Here is a 16,348-nt window from a genome sequence, read left to right as displayed (position 1 = left end):
GGGGCCCCTCGGGTCTGGGCAGCACCCTCAGAGAGGGGGTCTCAGAGGTTTACGGGGCTGGTAGGGCCTGGGAGTCCCATCGGCAAGTGGTTTCCATTAGAGGCAATGCTGGCAAGCTTGCCACCACCCACGGCAGCCAGGCTCAGCCCTCAGGGCATCAAGTAGGGGAATTAACGGAGCGCTTTATAAAACGTACATATACGTATATATCGTTTAATAGGTGAGGGGACAAACAAACCGCAGTTGATCCAAACCATATGATGCAATATAATTCGCCACGAAAATGAAAGGCCCTCTCAAGTCAGGAAAAGACTCGGAGGTAGTTCGATGCAAATTGCTAAGTGAAAGAAGCCAATCTGGGGACTTCCCTGGTGGTCCAGTGGCTAAGACTCCGCACTCCCAATGCAGGGGGTCTGGGTTCAATCCCTGGTCAGGGAACTAGATCCCACATGTCGCAACTAAAAAAGATCCCACGTGCCACAACGAAGATCCCGCAAGTGGCAACAAAGATCCCACGTGCTGCAACTAAGACCCGGCACAGGACTTCCCTGATGGCACAATGGTTAAGAACCCGCCTGCCAATGCAGGGGACACAGGTTCAATCCCTGGTCCAGGAAGATCCCACATGCCGTGGAGCAATTAAGTCCATGCACCACAACTACTGAGCCCATGCACCACAACTACTGAGCCCACGTGCCACAACTATTGAAGCCCACGTGCCTAGATCCCGTGCTCCGCAACAAGAGAAGCCACCGCAATGAGAAGCACACGCACCGCAATGAAGAGTAGCACCCCCTCGTTGCAACTAGAGAAAGCCCGCGCGCAGCAAGGAAGACCCAACACAGCCAAAAAAAAAAAAGGCCCATTGCAGCCAAATAAATAAATAAATATTAAAAAAAAAAAGAAGCCAATCTGAAAAGGACACACACTGTATAATTCTGACTCTATGACATTCTGGAAAAGGCAAAAGTATAAAGACAGTGAAAAGCTCAGCGTTTGCAGGGGTTGAAGGGAGGGAGGGATGAATAGGTAGAGCACAGTGGATTTTTCAGGAAGTGAAACCATTCTGTATGACATTGTAACGGTGGATACGTGACACTGTGCATTTGTCATAAAATGTGCACCACCAAGAGGGAACCCTGACATACACTGGGGACTTTAGTTCATAATCACATATTAATAGTGGCTCATCAATTTTAACAGATGGTAATAATCCGGGAAACTGCGTGCAGGGGAGGTGGGTATATGGGAAGTCTCCGTATTTTCTGCTCAGTGTTTACAGATCCCTATTTCCACACACATCTTCATGCGTCTTACTTAATTTGGATCGTGGAATAACAGACTTGGGAAGAACTAATGTGAGACCCAGCTCTGAGTTCATCTCATCTTTGCACTCGGTGTGTCTGCAAGCGTCTGGTGGGTGACTTCCGGTGCCTTTGCACAAGAAACTCCAGACACTGGGGAACCAGGGCCAACAGTAGGGGAATTGTCTCATGGGTGGGAGCAACAGGACCCTGAGGGCAGGTGACATCACAGTAAACCCTGGCCTTGGCCTACATGTCCATCATAAATAAATGACAGGCATTCATTCCGCGGCATACTCCCCTTGCTGGAGGGATGGGGCTCCTGTGTCAGCATCAGCATTAACCCTGCTGGGGCACGTGCAGGTCCCCTGGAGGCACGTCCTGCTCGAGGAGGGCACACCTGAAAGCCTTACCTGCAGGGGGAGGGAGGGCGGCTGCAGCTGCAGGTAGCACTGGCTGGGGGAGTACCAGCTGCTGAGGGACAGGTAGCTGGGCAGGTACTGGGCCCCCACGAGCTTTCCGCCGAGTGCTGTCACCTTGGTCTAAAGAAGAGAGGGTATTTGATCAAGGCTTGGATGCTTGGTGTAGGAAGGGGGTCTTAATCAAGCCTACGTAATGAAACCCCAATAACTGTGGACACCGAGGTGGGAGTGAGCTTCCCTATTGGCAGCGCGCTGTGTGTAGCGTCAGGAGGGTGATGTGTCCCGACTCCATGCTTCTGCCTGCCCCGCCCCGCCCTGCAGCGAGATCCTCTCATGCTCCAATTTCCCTTTAGAGAACCTCCTCCCCAGTTCTCAGAGTATGGGGTCCAGTGTGGCTAGCTTGTTCTTCCCCAGCTCCACGGGAAGCAAGTGTCCAAGGCTGGCCACAGGGTGTTGGGGGTTGGCTCAGGCAACGGCAGGTGGCCCACGTGGCCACTGAGAGACAGTTCCATCATGGGCATATTAGGGAAGCCCATGTCTTGGGCTTGCCAGCAGCCTCAGTGGCTTCTCGGAGGGTAAAACCTGCTTGGGAAGTGAGCACAGGGGAGATGGTGGTCAGGAGAAGGAGCAGCCGCGCTGGACAGCATGCCCAGAGCTCTGGATGCTGCTTCACCTGGAGCTCTGCGTCCTCCCCCTTCACGCCCCAGGGACCGGCAGTTATGTTACTTTTGCTCCTTTGGGAGTTTGAACCTGTTGCCTTCACTTGCTGCTGGAAAAGTGTGGCTAACACAAGAGAGACGCCAGAAGTGGGGGCAGGAGGGGGGTAGTCTAAGACCTAAGTGTGGTAAAGAATAAAGAAGCTGGGGACTTCCCTGGTGGTGCAGTGGTTAAGAATCCGCCTGCCAATGCAGGGGACACAGGTTCGAGCCCTGGTCTGGGAAGACCCCACATGCTGCGGAGCAACTAAGCCTGTGAGCCACAACTCCTGAGCCTGCGCTCTAGAGCCCATGAGCCACAACTACTGAAGCCCGTATGCCTAGAGCCCATGCTCCGCAACAAGAGAAGCCACCGCAATGAGAATCCCGCACCTCAACGAAGAGTAACCCCCACTCGCCGCAACTAGAGAAAAGCCTGCGTGCAGCAATGAAGACCCAACACAGCTAAACTAATTGATTAATTAATTAAAAAAAGAAGCTGGCCCACCTTTATCTCAGTTACTGGCAGATAGCCTCTAAACCCCTAAAATTTCCCAAGTGATGCGGGTGTCTTTGTTATTCATGGTGGGTCCTAACAATATGAGCTAATGAGATAATTCGGGATGGGGACAATCATGTCAGAAAGACCAATCATGGGATTAGAGGGTTTGGGGCTTTGAGCCACGTGATGTGGTATCAACTTGACCTCTAGGGAGGAGAGGCAGCTAGAGACTGAGTTCAGTCACGGGGCCAATGATTAATCAATCAAGCCTATGTAATGAAACCCCAATAATAACTGTGGACACCGAAGTGGGAGTGAGCATTCCCATTGGCAGTGCTCTGTGTGTAGTGCCAGGAGGGTGACGTGTCCCGACTCCATGGGGACAGCACACGAAGCTACAAATTTGGGACCCTCCCAGCTCTCGTCCTATGCATGTGTGTCTCTCTCTTTGGTTGGTCCTAATTTGTATCATTTTGCTATAATAAAACTGTAATTGCAAAAAATACAAACTTCCAGTTATAAATTCAGTCCTGGGGATGTAATGTACAGTATGGTGTCTATAGTTAATAATATCGTATTGTACATTTGAGAAAGTTGCTAAGAGAATAGATCTTAGAGGTTCTCATCACAAGAAAAATAAAGTGTAACTATGAATGGTAACTGGACATATTGTGGTGTCATTTCACAATATATACATACATTAAATCATTATGTTGAACACCTGAAATGAATATAATGTTACATGTCCACAGTTGCTGTAATTGTAAGGTAGTGGGGTAGCAGGAACCTCCAAATTTGTAGCCAGGTGGTAAAAAGTGTCGGTGGCCTGGGGATCCCCGGCTGTTAAAAATCTTTAAGGACATGTCACCCACAGGGGACATAGTGACCACAAGTGTCCTTGGCTCCCACCTACACATTTATTCTCAGCTGCCTTCTGTCCCCCCCATGCCAGTGTCCGTGGGGCCACCACGCCCACCACCAGCTATAGAGGTGAGGGCTGGGACATCCTCTTTACCACTCCTGCTCCTCCCTCCCCTGACAAGGGGACACCAGGTCCTGCCAATTCTACCTCCACAGCTCCAGGCTCAGTGTCCTCTCCATCATCACCTCCCGTCTGCCCACCTGTGGCCCCGCCCAGACATCCCCCACTATGGGCGCTGGAGTGACAGACGGACTTCTGGGTAAGCCCTGAGCACCCCTGTGAGGTGAGGGGAAGCCCCACTGACTCCCTCCTCCATATCTTCTTGAAATGGCTTGGCTGGCTGGGCATTTGCAGGATCCAATTACACTAGGACTGTGGGCCTCTGGGGCTCTGCATATGCTGTTCCACCTTCCTGGAGGCAGCCTGGCTGGACCTCTCTCTTGTCAGGAGCCCACCTGGGAAGATCCCCCCACAGGAGCCAGGCACCCTCATCTCCTCTCAGCCTCCCGCCTCACTCTGGGGTGGATGGGTTATCTGACTCCCTGTCAGCCTCCCCCATCAGATTTGGAACTCCCTCAGGGCAGGGGCAGGACCCAGGTCCACTGACCCAGTGCCCGAGCATGGCCTGGAGGAGGGACCAAGTCCATGCCTGCTGGCTGAATGACAAGGGTCTAGGTGACTCACCCACCTCCAGCCACACGTGCTGGGCTGACACAGGGATGGAGGGGATTTCAAACCCTACCAGCCCACCCCGGGACACAGACTCGGTGGTGTATATGTTGTCCTTCGGCGTCAGCTCTGCCCTGATCTGGACCGTCACCCCCTCAGCCGGGCTGCCGTCTGGGTAGGAAAGCTCCACCTGGAAGGAGTCACCAATGATTCAACGTGGTTAGGGTGGCAACACTTCCCAAACGGATCTATAGATTCAACCCAATCCCCCAGCAGACTCCCAGCCAGCTTCCTTGCAGCAATCAACAATCTAATGCTAAAATTCATATGGAATTGCAAGTGGCCCCAAACAGTCAAAGCAATCCTGAAAAAGAACCAAGAACTCATACATCCCAATTTCAAAACTTACTACAAAGGTACAGTAATCAAGACACGTGGTACTGGTATAAGGACAGATATGCAGACCAGTGGAGTAGAAGAACTGAGAGTCCAGAAATAAATCCACCCATCTATAGTCAATTGATTCAAAAAAATAAGATTAAAATATGGTGAGGGGGAATTCTCTGGCAGTCCAGTGGTTAGGACTCCACACTTCCAATGCAGGGGGCATGGGTTCAATTCCTGCTCAGGGAACTAAGATCCTGCATGCCGAGTGGCACAGCAAAAAAAAAGAAAAGAAAAAGATTATAGTCAATTGATTTATGACAAGGGTGCCAAGACCATTCAATGGGGAAAGAACAATTCCTTCAACAAATGGCTCTGGGACAACTGGATCTCCACATGCAAAAGAATGCAGTTGAACCCCTACCTCACACCATATACCAAAATTAACTCAAAATGGATCAGAGACCTAAATGTAATGGCTAGAACTACAAAACACTTCGAGGATAACATAGGGGAAAACTTTTATGACCTTAGACTTGGCAAAGAAGTCACAAGGCACAAATCACCACATGCCACCCATTCTCCTGGTGCCATAGCCAGGTAGGAATGGGGCGGGCAATGCCATGGACAGTTCCACGTGACTCTCAGACCTCATTCATTCAGGCAGGTAGAAAAGGCAGTCAGAATGAGGGGTTCAGATATTGTGAAGAAATACGGTCAGTGGTTCCTGAAGGACCCTGGAGCACCCTTCAACTGTGTAGGTATCTGGTGATGGCGTGACCAGCTTCAGCTCCCCGTTCTTTAAGGCAGACAGTAGAAAATTTCTTGGGTGTAGGTGAAATGCTCCCCTTTCACTGAATGGACAGCCCCAAGCCCCTTCTTCATACACAATCTGACCCTGCACATGGTGCCTTAGCTTCTACTCAAGCTGGTACCCTCAAAACCGGGGGCACACAAGCCGTGTCTCTGTGTGTGGGACAGTGGGAGCTGAGATCTCATCATGGAGGAGAAAAGAGAGGTCCCAGAGCAGAGCAGGAGGAGCAGGACACAGCATGAGGACAGACCGCTAGGATCCTGTGGGTGACCCATGGAACATAAAAGGGGACAGGGGTGTGGGTGCTGGGTAGAGGCAGTGGTTAGAGGGCATGGCCAGCTTCCCCCTGAGGTGATGCTAGGCTCCACTGGCCTTGCCTCCCCCAGCTTCAATCAAAACACAGACACCCCAGTTCAGCAATTAGGATAAGGATCTCGAATTTCTAGTCACCTCAAACTTTACTGTGTAGAAAAAATGGTGTGGTGGATGGGAGGGAGAAGGGGGCTTGTTCAAAATGCTGTTCCCCACAGGGGATCTGAATCAGTCTGTCTCAGGGACGGGGATCTGCCTTTTAGGGACTTAGCTGTTAAGTCATCCAGAGATAAAGTCAACCCAATTAAGGAAGGTGATTTAATAAGTGGATACGTTTGGTAGTGTATATGAGGGGGGAGATGCAAGAGGGAGGAGATATGGGGATATATGTATATGTATAGCTGACTCACTTTGTTATAAAGCAGAAACTAACACACAATTGTAAAGCAATTATACTCCAATAAAGATGTTAAAATAATAATAATAATAAGTGGATACGTAACATCCTGGTTTAACGCTCTAGGTATGGAAATGTCTAACTATGTGGATTAAAGGAAACCATGCTTTTAGGTGAAGCAGAATGTCCGGTGTCCCCTGCCCTGGGTACCAGCTCTCATCACACTCAGCAAAGCAGTCCCTTGATCCCAAGAGGGCAAAAGTTCTGCTGGCACAATCAAACGACGTGGTTTTCATCCAAGTCACGGCTGTGGGGCCCGCGGCATGCACTGCAGTGGTTACACAGTGGTCCTTGCGCAGGAGCTGGGCTGGGAGGCAGCGCAGAGCCTGTGACCTTGACAGCCCCTGCTGGGCACCACGCCCAGGGCTTACCTTCCCCACATAGGACAGACCCGGCTTAAACTGCTTCCTGGTGTCCTTGGAGTACCGGACATCCACCAGCTGTCTCTGGACGGGGGTAGAGTCATCAAAAGCCACCTGTTGGCTCCCGTCCGTGCTGGTCACCATGGCCCAGATGCTGACGGTGCCCCGGAAGTGCTCAGGGACATCGGCCAGGATCATGTCCTTCACACAGATGTTGAAGTCCTGGGAGCCGTGGATCTGGAGGCGGGAAACCCACAGGTCATGCTCGCCGGGAGCTAGAGTGGCTTTGAGAGACGGCTCACAAGCACAGAGCTCAAGTAGGTGACTCTGGGGACTTCCCTGGCGGTCCAACGGTTAAGACTCCGCGCTCCCAATCTGGGGGGGCCCAGGTTCGATCCCTGGTCAGAGAACCAGATCCCACATGCTGCAGCGAAGATCCTGCATGCCGCAACTAAGACCCGGCGCAGCCAAATAAATAAATATTAAAAAAAAAAAAAAACTAGGTGGCTCTGACTGCTTGGAGGGCCAGGGGGCCACTCGGTGACCCACCCGACCTATGCCATGAGTCACTGCATGGGGACTGAATCCCTGGCTGGACATGCATTATGTCCCAGGAGGAAGGGAGTCAGCTCCTTGGGCAGAAGGTGAGACAACCCCTCGGGCCAGACTGCAGGCAGGGACTTGAACCTGGTCAGCCACACTCTGGAGCACTGGCTCGCCTCCCACGCCTGGGGTACACAACCCCCCTCAATCAACCCCTATCTCAGGACCTGGGGGCGGAGGCTGGCAAATAATCCACATCCACAAACAGCTGTGGAGTGAATTATTCAGTAAAGGAGAAAATTAAGACAAGGGCCACCAGGGGCAGCCTCCAGGGACAACGGCTAGGATACCAAGGGCACCAACACCAGGCACGAAAGAGGTGAGGGGCCAGGGTGTCCACTCTACAGAAGAGAAGCCTGGGGCTTCCCTGGTGGTGCAGTGGTTGAGAATCTGCCTGCCAATGCAGGGGACACGGGTTCGAGCCCTGGTCTGGGAGGATCCCACATGCCGTGGAGCAACTAAGCCCGTGAGCCACAACTACTGAGCCTGCGCGTCTGGAGCCTGTGCTCCGCGACAAGAGAGGCCACGATAGTGAGAGGCCCGCACACCGTGATGAAGAGTGGCCCCCGCTCGCCACAACTGGAGAAAGCCCTCGTACAGAAGCGAAGACCCAACACAGCCAAAAATAAATAAATAAATAAATTTATTTATTTAAAAAAAAGAAGAGAAGCCTCAGGGACAGAGAGGGGGGACACATCCCAGGCGGCAAAGGGATGAAGTAGCTTCGGGTGGAAATGGGAAGGAGGTGGCACTGACTGGGTTTAATGCCTACAGGGGCACAGAATCTCCAAGACGTATGTGTATGTTACATAGTAGCACACTCACAACTTAATGTTAAGTTGAAAAAGAAAAACAAAAACCAGGTTATAAAACTTTACATGCACGGGAACGTGAAATCATGCAGCCACTTTGGAAAACAGTCTGGGAGTTCTTCAAACAACTAAACATAGAGACACCACTGAGAGACTGAATATACGAATGGACCAGGGCCAGATAATACAGAAAAAAGAGAACTCGGACCCACACTCTGCAGGCACCAGCAAGGAAGCCAACCCATTTCAGTCGGCTCTCCGTATTCGCGGTTCCGCATTTGCGGATTCAACCAACTTCGAAGAGTTTCAATCTGGGATCCTGGGATGCAGAATCCTCAGACATGGGAGGGCCAACTGTACCTATAAGTCAGACTTGTAAGAAGTCAGACCCCTATCTCAATAGCAACCAAACAATAACTCCCGTAACAAGCAGCCCCAAATGGCCAGGACCAGATTAATAACTGACATTCTTTCTGATTTTGGCTCCCACTTCCATCTTAAGACCAATTGGAAAAAGCCAAATATGCACCCTTCATCAATCACTTTGGATGCCTGCTTCTAGTTACCCGCCCATGACTTCTGCACACCAATAGCCTCCCATCATGGCACACTGGAAGCCTTCCCTTTCTTTCACTATAAAGCCTTCCCACTTCTCCACCTGCCTTTGAGTCTCTGCCAAACACAGGTGATGGTGGCTGACTCCCTTGCTGCAAGCTTCGAATAAATAGCCTTTGCTTGTCCTTGTTTGGACGGTCTTCATTTCATTGCACACCATACAACCCAGGGATTCCAAATCCAAAAGAAATGAAAACATCTGGCCACACAAAAACTTGTACATGAATGTTTGTAGCATCATCCATAATAGCCGAAAAGTAGAAACAACTCAAATGTCCATCAGCTAACGAACGGATAAACAAAATGTGGTCCAACCACGCAACGGAATATTACTCAGCCATAAAAAAGGATGAAGTACCTACACACAATACAATGTGGATGAACCTTGAAAACATCAGGCTGAGTGAAAGAAACCAGACACAAAAGGTCACATGGTGCATGATTCCATTTATATGAAATGTCCAGAAATCCACAGAGACAGAGTATGTAAGTAAGTGGTTGTCAGGGGCTGGAGATGCAAACAGGGCTTAACTGCAAAAGGATGTGAGAGATTGGCGGGGGTGGGGGGACGGTTAGCAGAAATATTCTAAAACTGTATGGTGGTGGTGGTTGTACAACTCTGTAATATACTAAAAACCACCGACTCGTACATTCTATATGGGGATTTGAATTTTATGATATGTGAATTATGTCTCAAGAAAACTTTTTTTTTAACTTTACACACAACATCCTAAGAGGAAACACATCAAAATACCAATAGTGGCTGTGTCTGCCTATCAGAGGACAAGTCGACTTTACTACTTCTTTTTTATATGTTCTAGCCTCTACGTTCAGCCTGCAGGAATTTTATCATCGGAATATCCCCACCATCTAAACTGTTTTGGAAAGCAAAATAAAACGGATGATCACAGAGCTGAAGCTGGTGGGAAGGGACCCACCGAGTGGGTCGGGGTTCCTGCTCCTCACCTTGGTGCTCCTGAGGATGGGGCGCCCCACCTCCTGGCTGTAGTACCCCACGCCATTTACAGTCATGTTGATGGTTAAAGTGCCCGAGACAGGTTTCCCAAAGGTATACCTGGAACAAAAGGACAAAGGGTAGTAAGTTTCGCAAGCAGGAGATGCCCAGGGGACAGCGGGGGAGGGGTCAGTTTCAGGAAGGCCAGGCCCTGCAAGATGTGGTCAGTGGTACAGTGGCTAATCCAGGGATGCTTCCCATCCTGCATTCCATCCTTACAGCCCTCCCTGTAGCCCTGAGTAAGGACAGATCATGTCAGGGCCCTGTGATCCTCTGCACCAAGCCTCATGTTGGACAGAAAAAGAGACCAAGGGTCAGAGAGGAACTCTGGACCCAAAGCAGCAGGGTATATGAGACAACCACTGAGGCTGGCCACACATTGGAGCAAGGCAGCACAGAGGATCGAGCAACCGTGGACAGCAGGAAGGCCTGGCTGGGCTTAAGTGCCCAGGAAGTTCAACTTTGGACCAGAGATCTGAACTTTCTGAGCTTTGGTTTCCTCACCGGGAGAATGAGAATAAAACCATCCTCTCAGGGATGTTGGTAAAATACTTAAATATACATATGTCATGCCTGATGCAGTGGAGACACCTGCTTACTGGGACACAGGGGCAAAATGGGAGCAAAATTTAAAAAATAACACCCAGAATTTTGATAGTATTTTCTAGACTATAAAATGTGTGTATCCAGCAGCACTATTTACAATTGCCAGGACATGGAAGCAACCTAAGTGTCCATCAACAGATGAATGGATAAAGAAGATGTGGCACATATATACAATGGAATATTACTCAGCCATAAAAAGAAACGAAATTGAGTTATTTGTAGTGAGGTGGATGGACCTAGAGTCTGTCATACAGAGTGAAGTAAGTCAGAAAGAGAAAAACAAATACCGTATGCTAACACATATATATGGAATCTAAAAAAAAAAAAAAAAAAAAGGTTCTGATGACCCTAGTGGCAGTACAGGAATAAAGACGCAGACGTAGAGAATGGACTTGAGGACATGCACGGGGAGGGGGAAGGCTAAGCTGGGATGAAGTGAGAGAGTGGCATGGACATATATACACTACCAAATGTAAAATAGATAGCTAGCGGGAAGTAGCCGCATAGCACAGGGAGATCAGCTCGGTGCTTTATGACCACCTAGAGGGGTGGGAAAGGGAGGGTGGGAGGGAGATGCAAGAGGGAGGGGATATGGGGATATATGTATACGCATAGCTGATTCACTTTGTTATACAGCAGAAACTAACACAGCAATGTAAAGCAATTATACTCCAATAAAGATGTAAAAAAAAAAAAATGTATCCAGCACGTTCCTGGATTTTAAAACACACACAGCCAGGGGAGACACATGAGGGAGAAGTCTCAGCAACAACCTCCGGCAGGTGGCAGAGATGGGGTGGGGGCACAGGCCATGTAGGGCTCTCCCAGGGGCCCCAGAAAGGGACAGAGCCTCTTGACTCCCTCTGGTCGACACTCACATCGGGCTCCGTCAACAGCCTGGTCATTAGGCGGGTCAGCCCACTGGCTGTGGGTCAGCCCACTGGCTGTGGATGTTTCCCGCAGGGTAAGGGGCATGGCCTGGAGGAGGGGCTTCCCTGGGGAGGGGCAAGTACTAGGGGAGGAGCAAGCCCTAAGGGGAATGGGTGTGCTCTAGAGGAGGGGCGTGTCCTAGGGGAGGAGCATTGCCTGGGAAGGGGTGGGTCCTAGGGGAGGGGCGTGCCCACAGTGGGAAGGGCTCACCGACAGTGGCCGCCTCTTTCTCACCTGGCCCGCACAGTGCCGGTCTCACAAGTGTCCAGGTCCTGGATATATCGGGGCGGGTCAATAAGGAGCTCAAACTTCGGCAACACTGAAGGGAGAGAGCAGAGAGGAGGGAGGCAGGGTGGCTTCCACCTCTGGGGTGGCCCCAGAAGGGTACTGGAGATGTGGGAGGGAGGAACACAAAGCCAACTCTGGGGTTTTCTATGCTGCTGACACCATAGGAATCCACACCACCCGTTGCTGAGCACGGGCAGCTCTCTGGGGATTTTGCCGGCCGCATCTGTTTCCTATCTTTGGGGGACCAGCACTTCGTTTTTCTCAGGGGGCCATGTAGCATCAGTTTTAGGCCACCTGAATTGAGTGCAGCCAATTCCAGCCCATCCCAGGGGTGCACAAGTAGCCAGGCTTCTGGACCCGTCAGGGGCATCCTGAGGGTGCTTGCAGCTGGAAAGGGTCACTCTTTGCTGCCCCGGGCACATCCAGCCATCTCGTCCCCCTGCACAGCCCACGGAGAGATGGACACCGAGGAGCAGAATGGAGGAAACGTGAAGACTCTGGTCCTGAGAGCTTGTTACACGAGCCTATAACCCTTTCCTTTTGCTTACTGAGTCTGCACCAGGCTTCTGTTGCTTGCAACCCATAACCCTGACCGCTAAGGATTTTCCTTCCGAGACCTGCCTTGTGAAAGGAAGAGAAATCCTTGACCCCATAAGGGAGAATTTTAGCACAGAAGCAGAGTATGTGGCTCTGGCCCAGGTTCATTCCCCAGCTCTTATTACTTGAGCAGTTTCCTTAACAGCTCTCTCAGCCTCAGTTTCCCCATCTGTAAAATGGAGATACCTCATAGGTTCAGGACAAGGATGAAAGAACAAAAGCAAGTGACAACCTTAAAGAGGAAGGACATTCGGACACATGCTGCAACATGGATGAACTTTGAGGACATTATGCTCCGTGAAATAAGCTACTCACAAAAAGACAAATACCTTATGATTCTACTCGTATGAAGTCATACATTTTACAATTTTTTTTAAAAGACATGACAAAGGCCCAGCCTTCCATATCGTGCCTGGCCCTACTGAGCCCTCAGTGAATGAAGCTCCTGCCATCATCCCCCTTGTCATGTGTGTTGTCACTAGGGCTGTGGTTTCTCCCAGATCTGAAATCCTAGGGTCCTAAGATTCTCCGACTTACCATACTTCTGAACTTCAAAGGACTTGTTGTACACGTGGCCTTGCATTTCGACAAAAATGAACCATTCTCCCAGTACCGGCTGGTCAGACAAGGGGAAGGTCATGTTGGTGATGCCTGTGTGGAGAGAGACGCCCCCCCTCATCCTGGGGCAAGTGAGTGTGCAGAGGGCCTGGCATCTGGTGGTGAGGTCAGGGCAGAGGCGCCCCGGGGACCCTGCGCCCCCCCCCTGGCTGAACAGTCCCTCGGGGAAGCCAGAAGCTACCCGAGGCTGGAGGGGATTTGTGCAGAACAAGCACCTCTGCAGTCTGAAGCGGAAGCAGCGAGACACTGCACCTTGGGTTCCTGGGGGACCCCTGAGGCCAAGGCCAGGTGCAGGCAGTGAGCTGGATGAGCCAGAGAGACAGGCCATCCAGCTCACCCACTCTGCTCCCCACCCGAGTCGTTCCCTTGGTGACAGAGAATCACACAAGCCCTGTCCCTACTTGGCAGCCCTCTCTAGGCATCTCAGAATCAGGAAGAGGGAAATGGACATGGAGAGGGGTCAAGGCCAGGCCAGGAGACCTGGAGGCGTGCATGACACTGCACAAACCACCACAGCCCACATGTCGGCTAGAGACCCCATTCTCTGTGTCTGGTTCACAGAGGCATGCGGGGGCCAGGAGCCCCCGAGCAGGACTCAGGAGTCTGTCATGTCTGTGCATTTCCCAGGTCGAGGGTGCACAGCTGTCCTCAGTCTCCCCAAATCCCACCTACAGCTCCCCTCTCCCAGGACTCCACTTCCCTTAGGGCCAAAGCACAAAGGGAGATGTCAATTACATGGCCCTTATCGTCATAGAGAAAGAAAAAAATGCCAGCTTCTCAGCCAAAGCAAAGCCTTCTGACTCCTAGCTGGAAAAGAACTGTCTCGTGTTGGGTTGGGGATGAGGACGAGGAAGATCTGCAGCAGCAGGAAGGTGGGGGGTGCCGACAAACAAGGTCCCGATATTCCAGAAAGATCTCAAGTTATAGGAGGATCCCCAGCTGGGATCCCAGGCACAGAGAAATGTGGGTGGAGGGTCCGAACGCTGCAGGGAAGGAGCGGCAGGTGCCCAGACAGAGCACATTCTATTTCCCTGGAAGGTTTATCACATCTGCCACCCAAAGGTGCAGCCCCCAAACCACAGAAGGAATTAGGAGAGAGGATGAGAAGAGATACTTACCGCAGCATAAGGGCTGCAAGTGTCTCCACTCCATCATCCGTGAGCCCCGGGGGTCCTGCAGGGGGACGGATGCACAGTAAACTCAAGGCAACCTGGGTGTGCCCGGCGTGCATGCGGACCTTCCAAGCCTGCTCTCTAGGGCAGGACAAGTGAGGAGGGCAGGCCCCAAGATTAGCTATTTACATGAAGCAAACAGAAGCTCGGGGCATAGAAGGGACTTGTCTGAGGACAAGGTGGCGGAAAGGGCCAGCCTGCCTCCTCATTTAGGGAGCTGCATGCAAATCTACAAAGAGATGGACAGACACAAGCTCGGCTTATCCCGGGGTGGACCCAGGGATCAGGATGGACCGGGTCCCAGTCTATGGGGTGCTGGGGCAGGCAGGGATCAACCCAGAGGGTGGGTGTTAGGCAAAGACAGACCAGGTCTTGCAGAGAGCGGCTAACTGTCTCTGAGCCAGCTGCAGAGGGGCAGGCCACTCACCAGGACATAAGCTTCCAGCTGCAACAGAGACAGACAGAGGCAGTGAGCAAACCCTCCCATAAGACCCGAGTCCTCCGTGCATGCTGAGTGTTCATCCCTCGGGACAGGCACAGGTTCTGTAATGGGTTGAATGGTGTCCCCCTCCTCCTAAAATTCACATGTTGATGTCCTCACGCTCAGTGTCTCAGAATGTGACTGTATTTGGAGATGGGTCTTTATAGTGGTGATTAGTTAAAATAAGGTCCCTAGCATAGGTCCCAGTCCAATAGGACTTGTGTCATAAGAAGGGGAAATTTGGACACAGATGCGCATAGAGGGAAGACGATATGAAGACACAGAGAGAAGATGGCCAGCTACAAGCCAAGGAGGGAGGCCTGAAACAAATCCCTCCTTCATGGTCCCTGGAAGGAACCAATTCTGCCCCCACCTTGATCTTAGACTTCTGGCCTCCAGAACTGGGAAAGAATACATTTCTGCCCTTTAAGTCACTGAGCAAACTCATTGCCAGTGGCCACTGGCAATGAGGGTGGCCGAGCCCCATCCGGAACCTCTGTGTTCCTCGCTCCCCATCACAGCCCTGCCCTCCTCTCCAGACTCCCCCACGCCCCAACCAGGGACAGCTCCTCCAGGCAGCCCTCCTATGTTGCAGCTGGGTTGTTTTTTCAAGGGATCATGCCAGGTTCCTTGAAGGTCTGGAATGCACGCTTTCATCCCTAAACCCCCAGCACCTGCCTGGAGCCTGGCTTCTAGCTCCATCAATGTCAAACTGAACAGTCAACACTGACTCCAGTGAAGGTCAACTGCTTGCACAACTGTGCCGCCTGAACCCAGCAACATGCCCGGCCTGGTACCCATGCATAGCTGACCCTGTGCACGCAGATCCGTCCCCATCAGCTCAGGGCTGTCCAGGGGTGTCCGTGTCGAGCCCGGAGGCACCTGGAAGCTTTACACTTTGAATTCAATGATTTGAATTCATTGTCCTGTGATTTGTCCTTCTTGGACTTCCACCAACCTCCAGAGGAAGATAGGCAGCTGCACACATACATCCAGGCACCTTCCTTCTATCATTTGTGGGAAGCCGTTTCTGGCAAAAACTGGACATTAGGCAGGAGCTGATGTCACTAATCCCCCTAATCCCCCCTCTCCGGGGAAGGCTGTGGGCAGAAGACCCCCTCCAACAACTGGGCACAGAGACTCAGCACCATCCGCTCAGAAACATACACGTTTGGGACCTTCAACACCTCCCTGGCCGTGGACCTCAGTATCCCACTCCTGGGGTCCAGCTGCGCCTAAGGAAGGACACACCAGTGGAAAAGATTGAGCATAAAAACAATCATGGCAGCATTTCTGACAATGACCAAAACCTGGAAACAAGCAAATGTCCACCAGGAGGGGGCAGTTGGGTATGAAGCCTTCCTTTGGCAGAAGGACCTCAGGCACTGAGGTGAGTTTGCAAGGCTGTGTCAAAAACATGGGCAAGTGCATTCAAAGATCCAATGAAAAAAGTAGTGTGGAAACTCGGGCTGGTGAAAGTTAAGAAAAAGCTGCGTGTACCCAATGGAACTGTGCTTCTAGGCTGGGGTCCACTGGGGAACTCAGCAGGATTATTTTCCAGAATGAGCCCCCTGGGGTGGGGTCTGGGTCTGCTCTGCTCAATCATGTGCCCCAAGTGTTAGAACAGCGCCTGGCACGCAGTAAGCACCGTACACGTGACCCCTCAGGGACCCCTCAACTGAAGTCACCCCAGACTGCATTCCCATCTTTGCTCTGGATATGTACAGTTTACTTAAATCTCTTCCTTTACAATCTCTTTCCTTCTGAA

At 51.4% G+C, this 16,348-nt stretch overlaps 1 protein-coding gene across 1 annotated transcript in view; it reads right to left on the bottom strand.

Annotated features, from left to right (window-relative positions):
- The window catches only part of CPAMD8 (C3 and PZP like alpha-2-macroglobulin domain containing 8), a 98,608-nt gene that overhangs the window by 69,632 nt on the left and 12,628 nt on the right, over nucleotides 1-16,348 (bottom strand). Inside the window, exons 6-13 of the mRNA XM_036849441.1 lie at nucleotides 14,527-14,544; nucleotides 14,046-14,100; nucleotides 12,847-12,960; nucleotides 11,659-11,743; nucleotides 9,840-9,948; nucleotides 6,853-7,080; nucleotides 4,534-4,704; nucleotides 1,718-1,846 (exon numbers count right to left, since the gene is read on the bottom strand). Of these exons, the coding sequence (XP_036705336.1) occupies nucleotides 1,718-1,846; nucleotides 4,534-4,704; nucleotides 6,853-7,080; nucleotides 9,840-9,948; nucleotides 11,659-11,743; nucleotides 12,847-12,960; nucleotides 14,046-14,100; nucleotides 14,527-14,544 (909 nt within the window). The remainder of the gene's footprint in view (nucleotides 1-1,717; nucleotides 1,847-4,533; nucleotides 4,705-6,852; nucleotides 7,081-9,839; nucleotides 9,949-11,658; nucleotides 11,744-12,846; nucleotides 12,961-14,045; nucleotides 14,101-14,526; nucleotides 14,545-16,348) is intronic.

The sequence above is a fragment of the Balaenoptera musculus genome, chromosome 3 (genome assembly GCF_009873245.2).
Source record: "Balaenoptera musculus isolate JJ_BM4_2016_0621 chromosome 3, mBalMus1.pri.v3, whole genome shotgun sequence".
In the NCBI taxonomy this organism is placed as follows: domain Eukaryota; kingdom Metazoa; phylum Chordata; class Mammalia; order Artiodactyla; family Balaenopteridae; genus Balaenoptera; species Balaenoptera musculus.
This window is presented reverse-complemented; position numbering and strand designations above follow the sequence as displayed.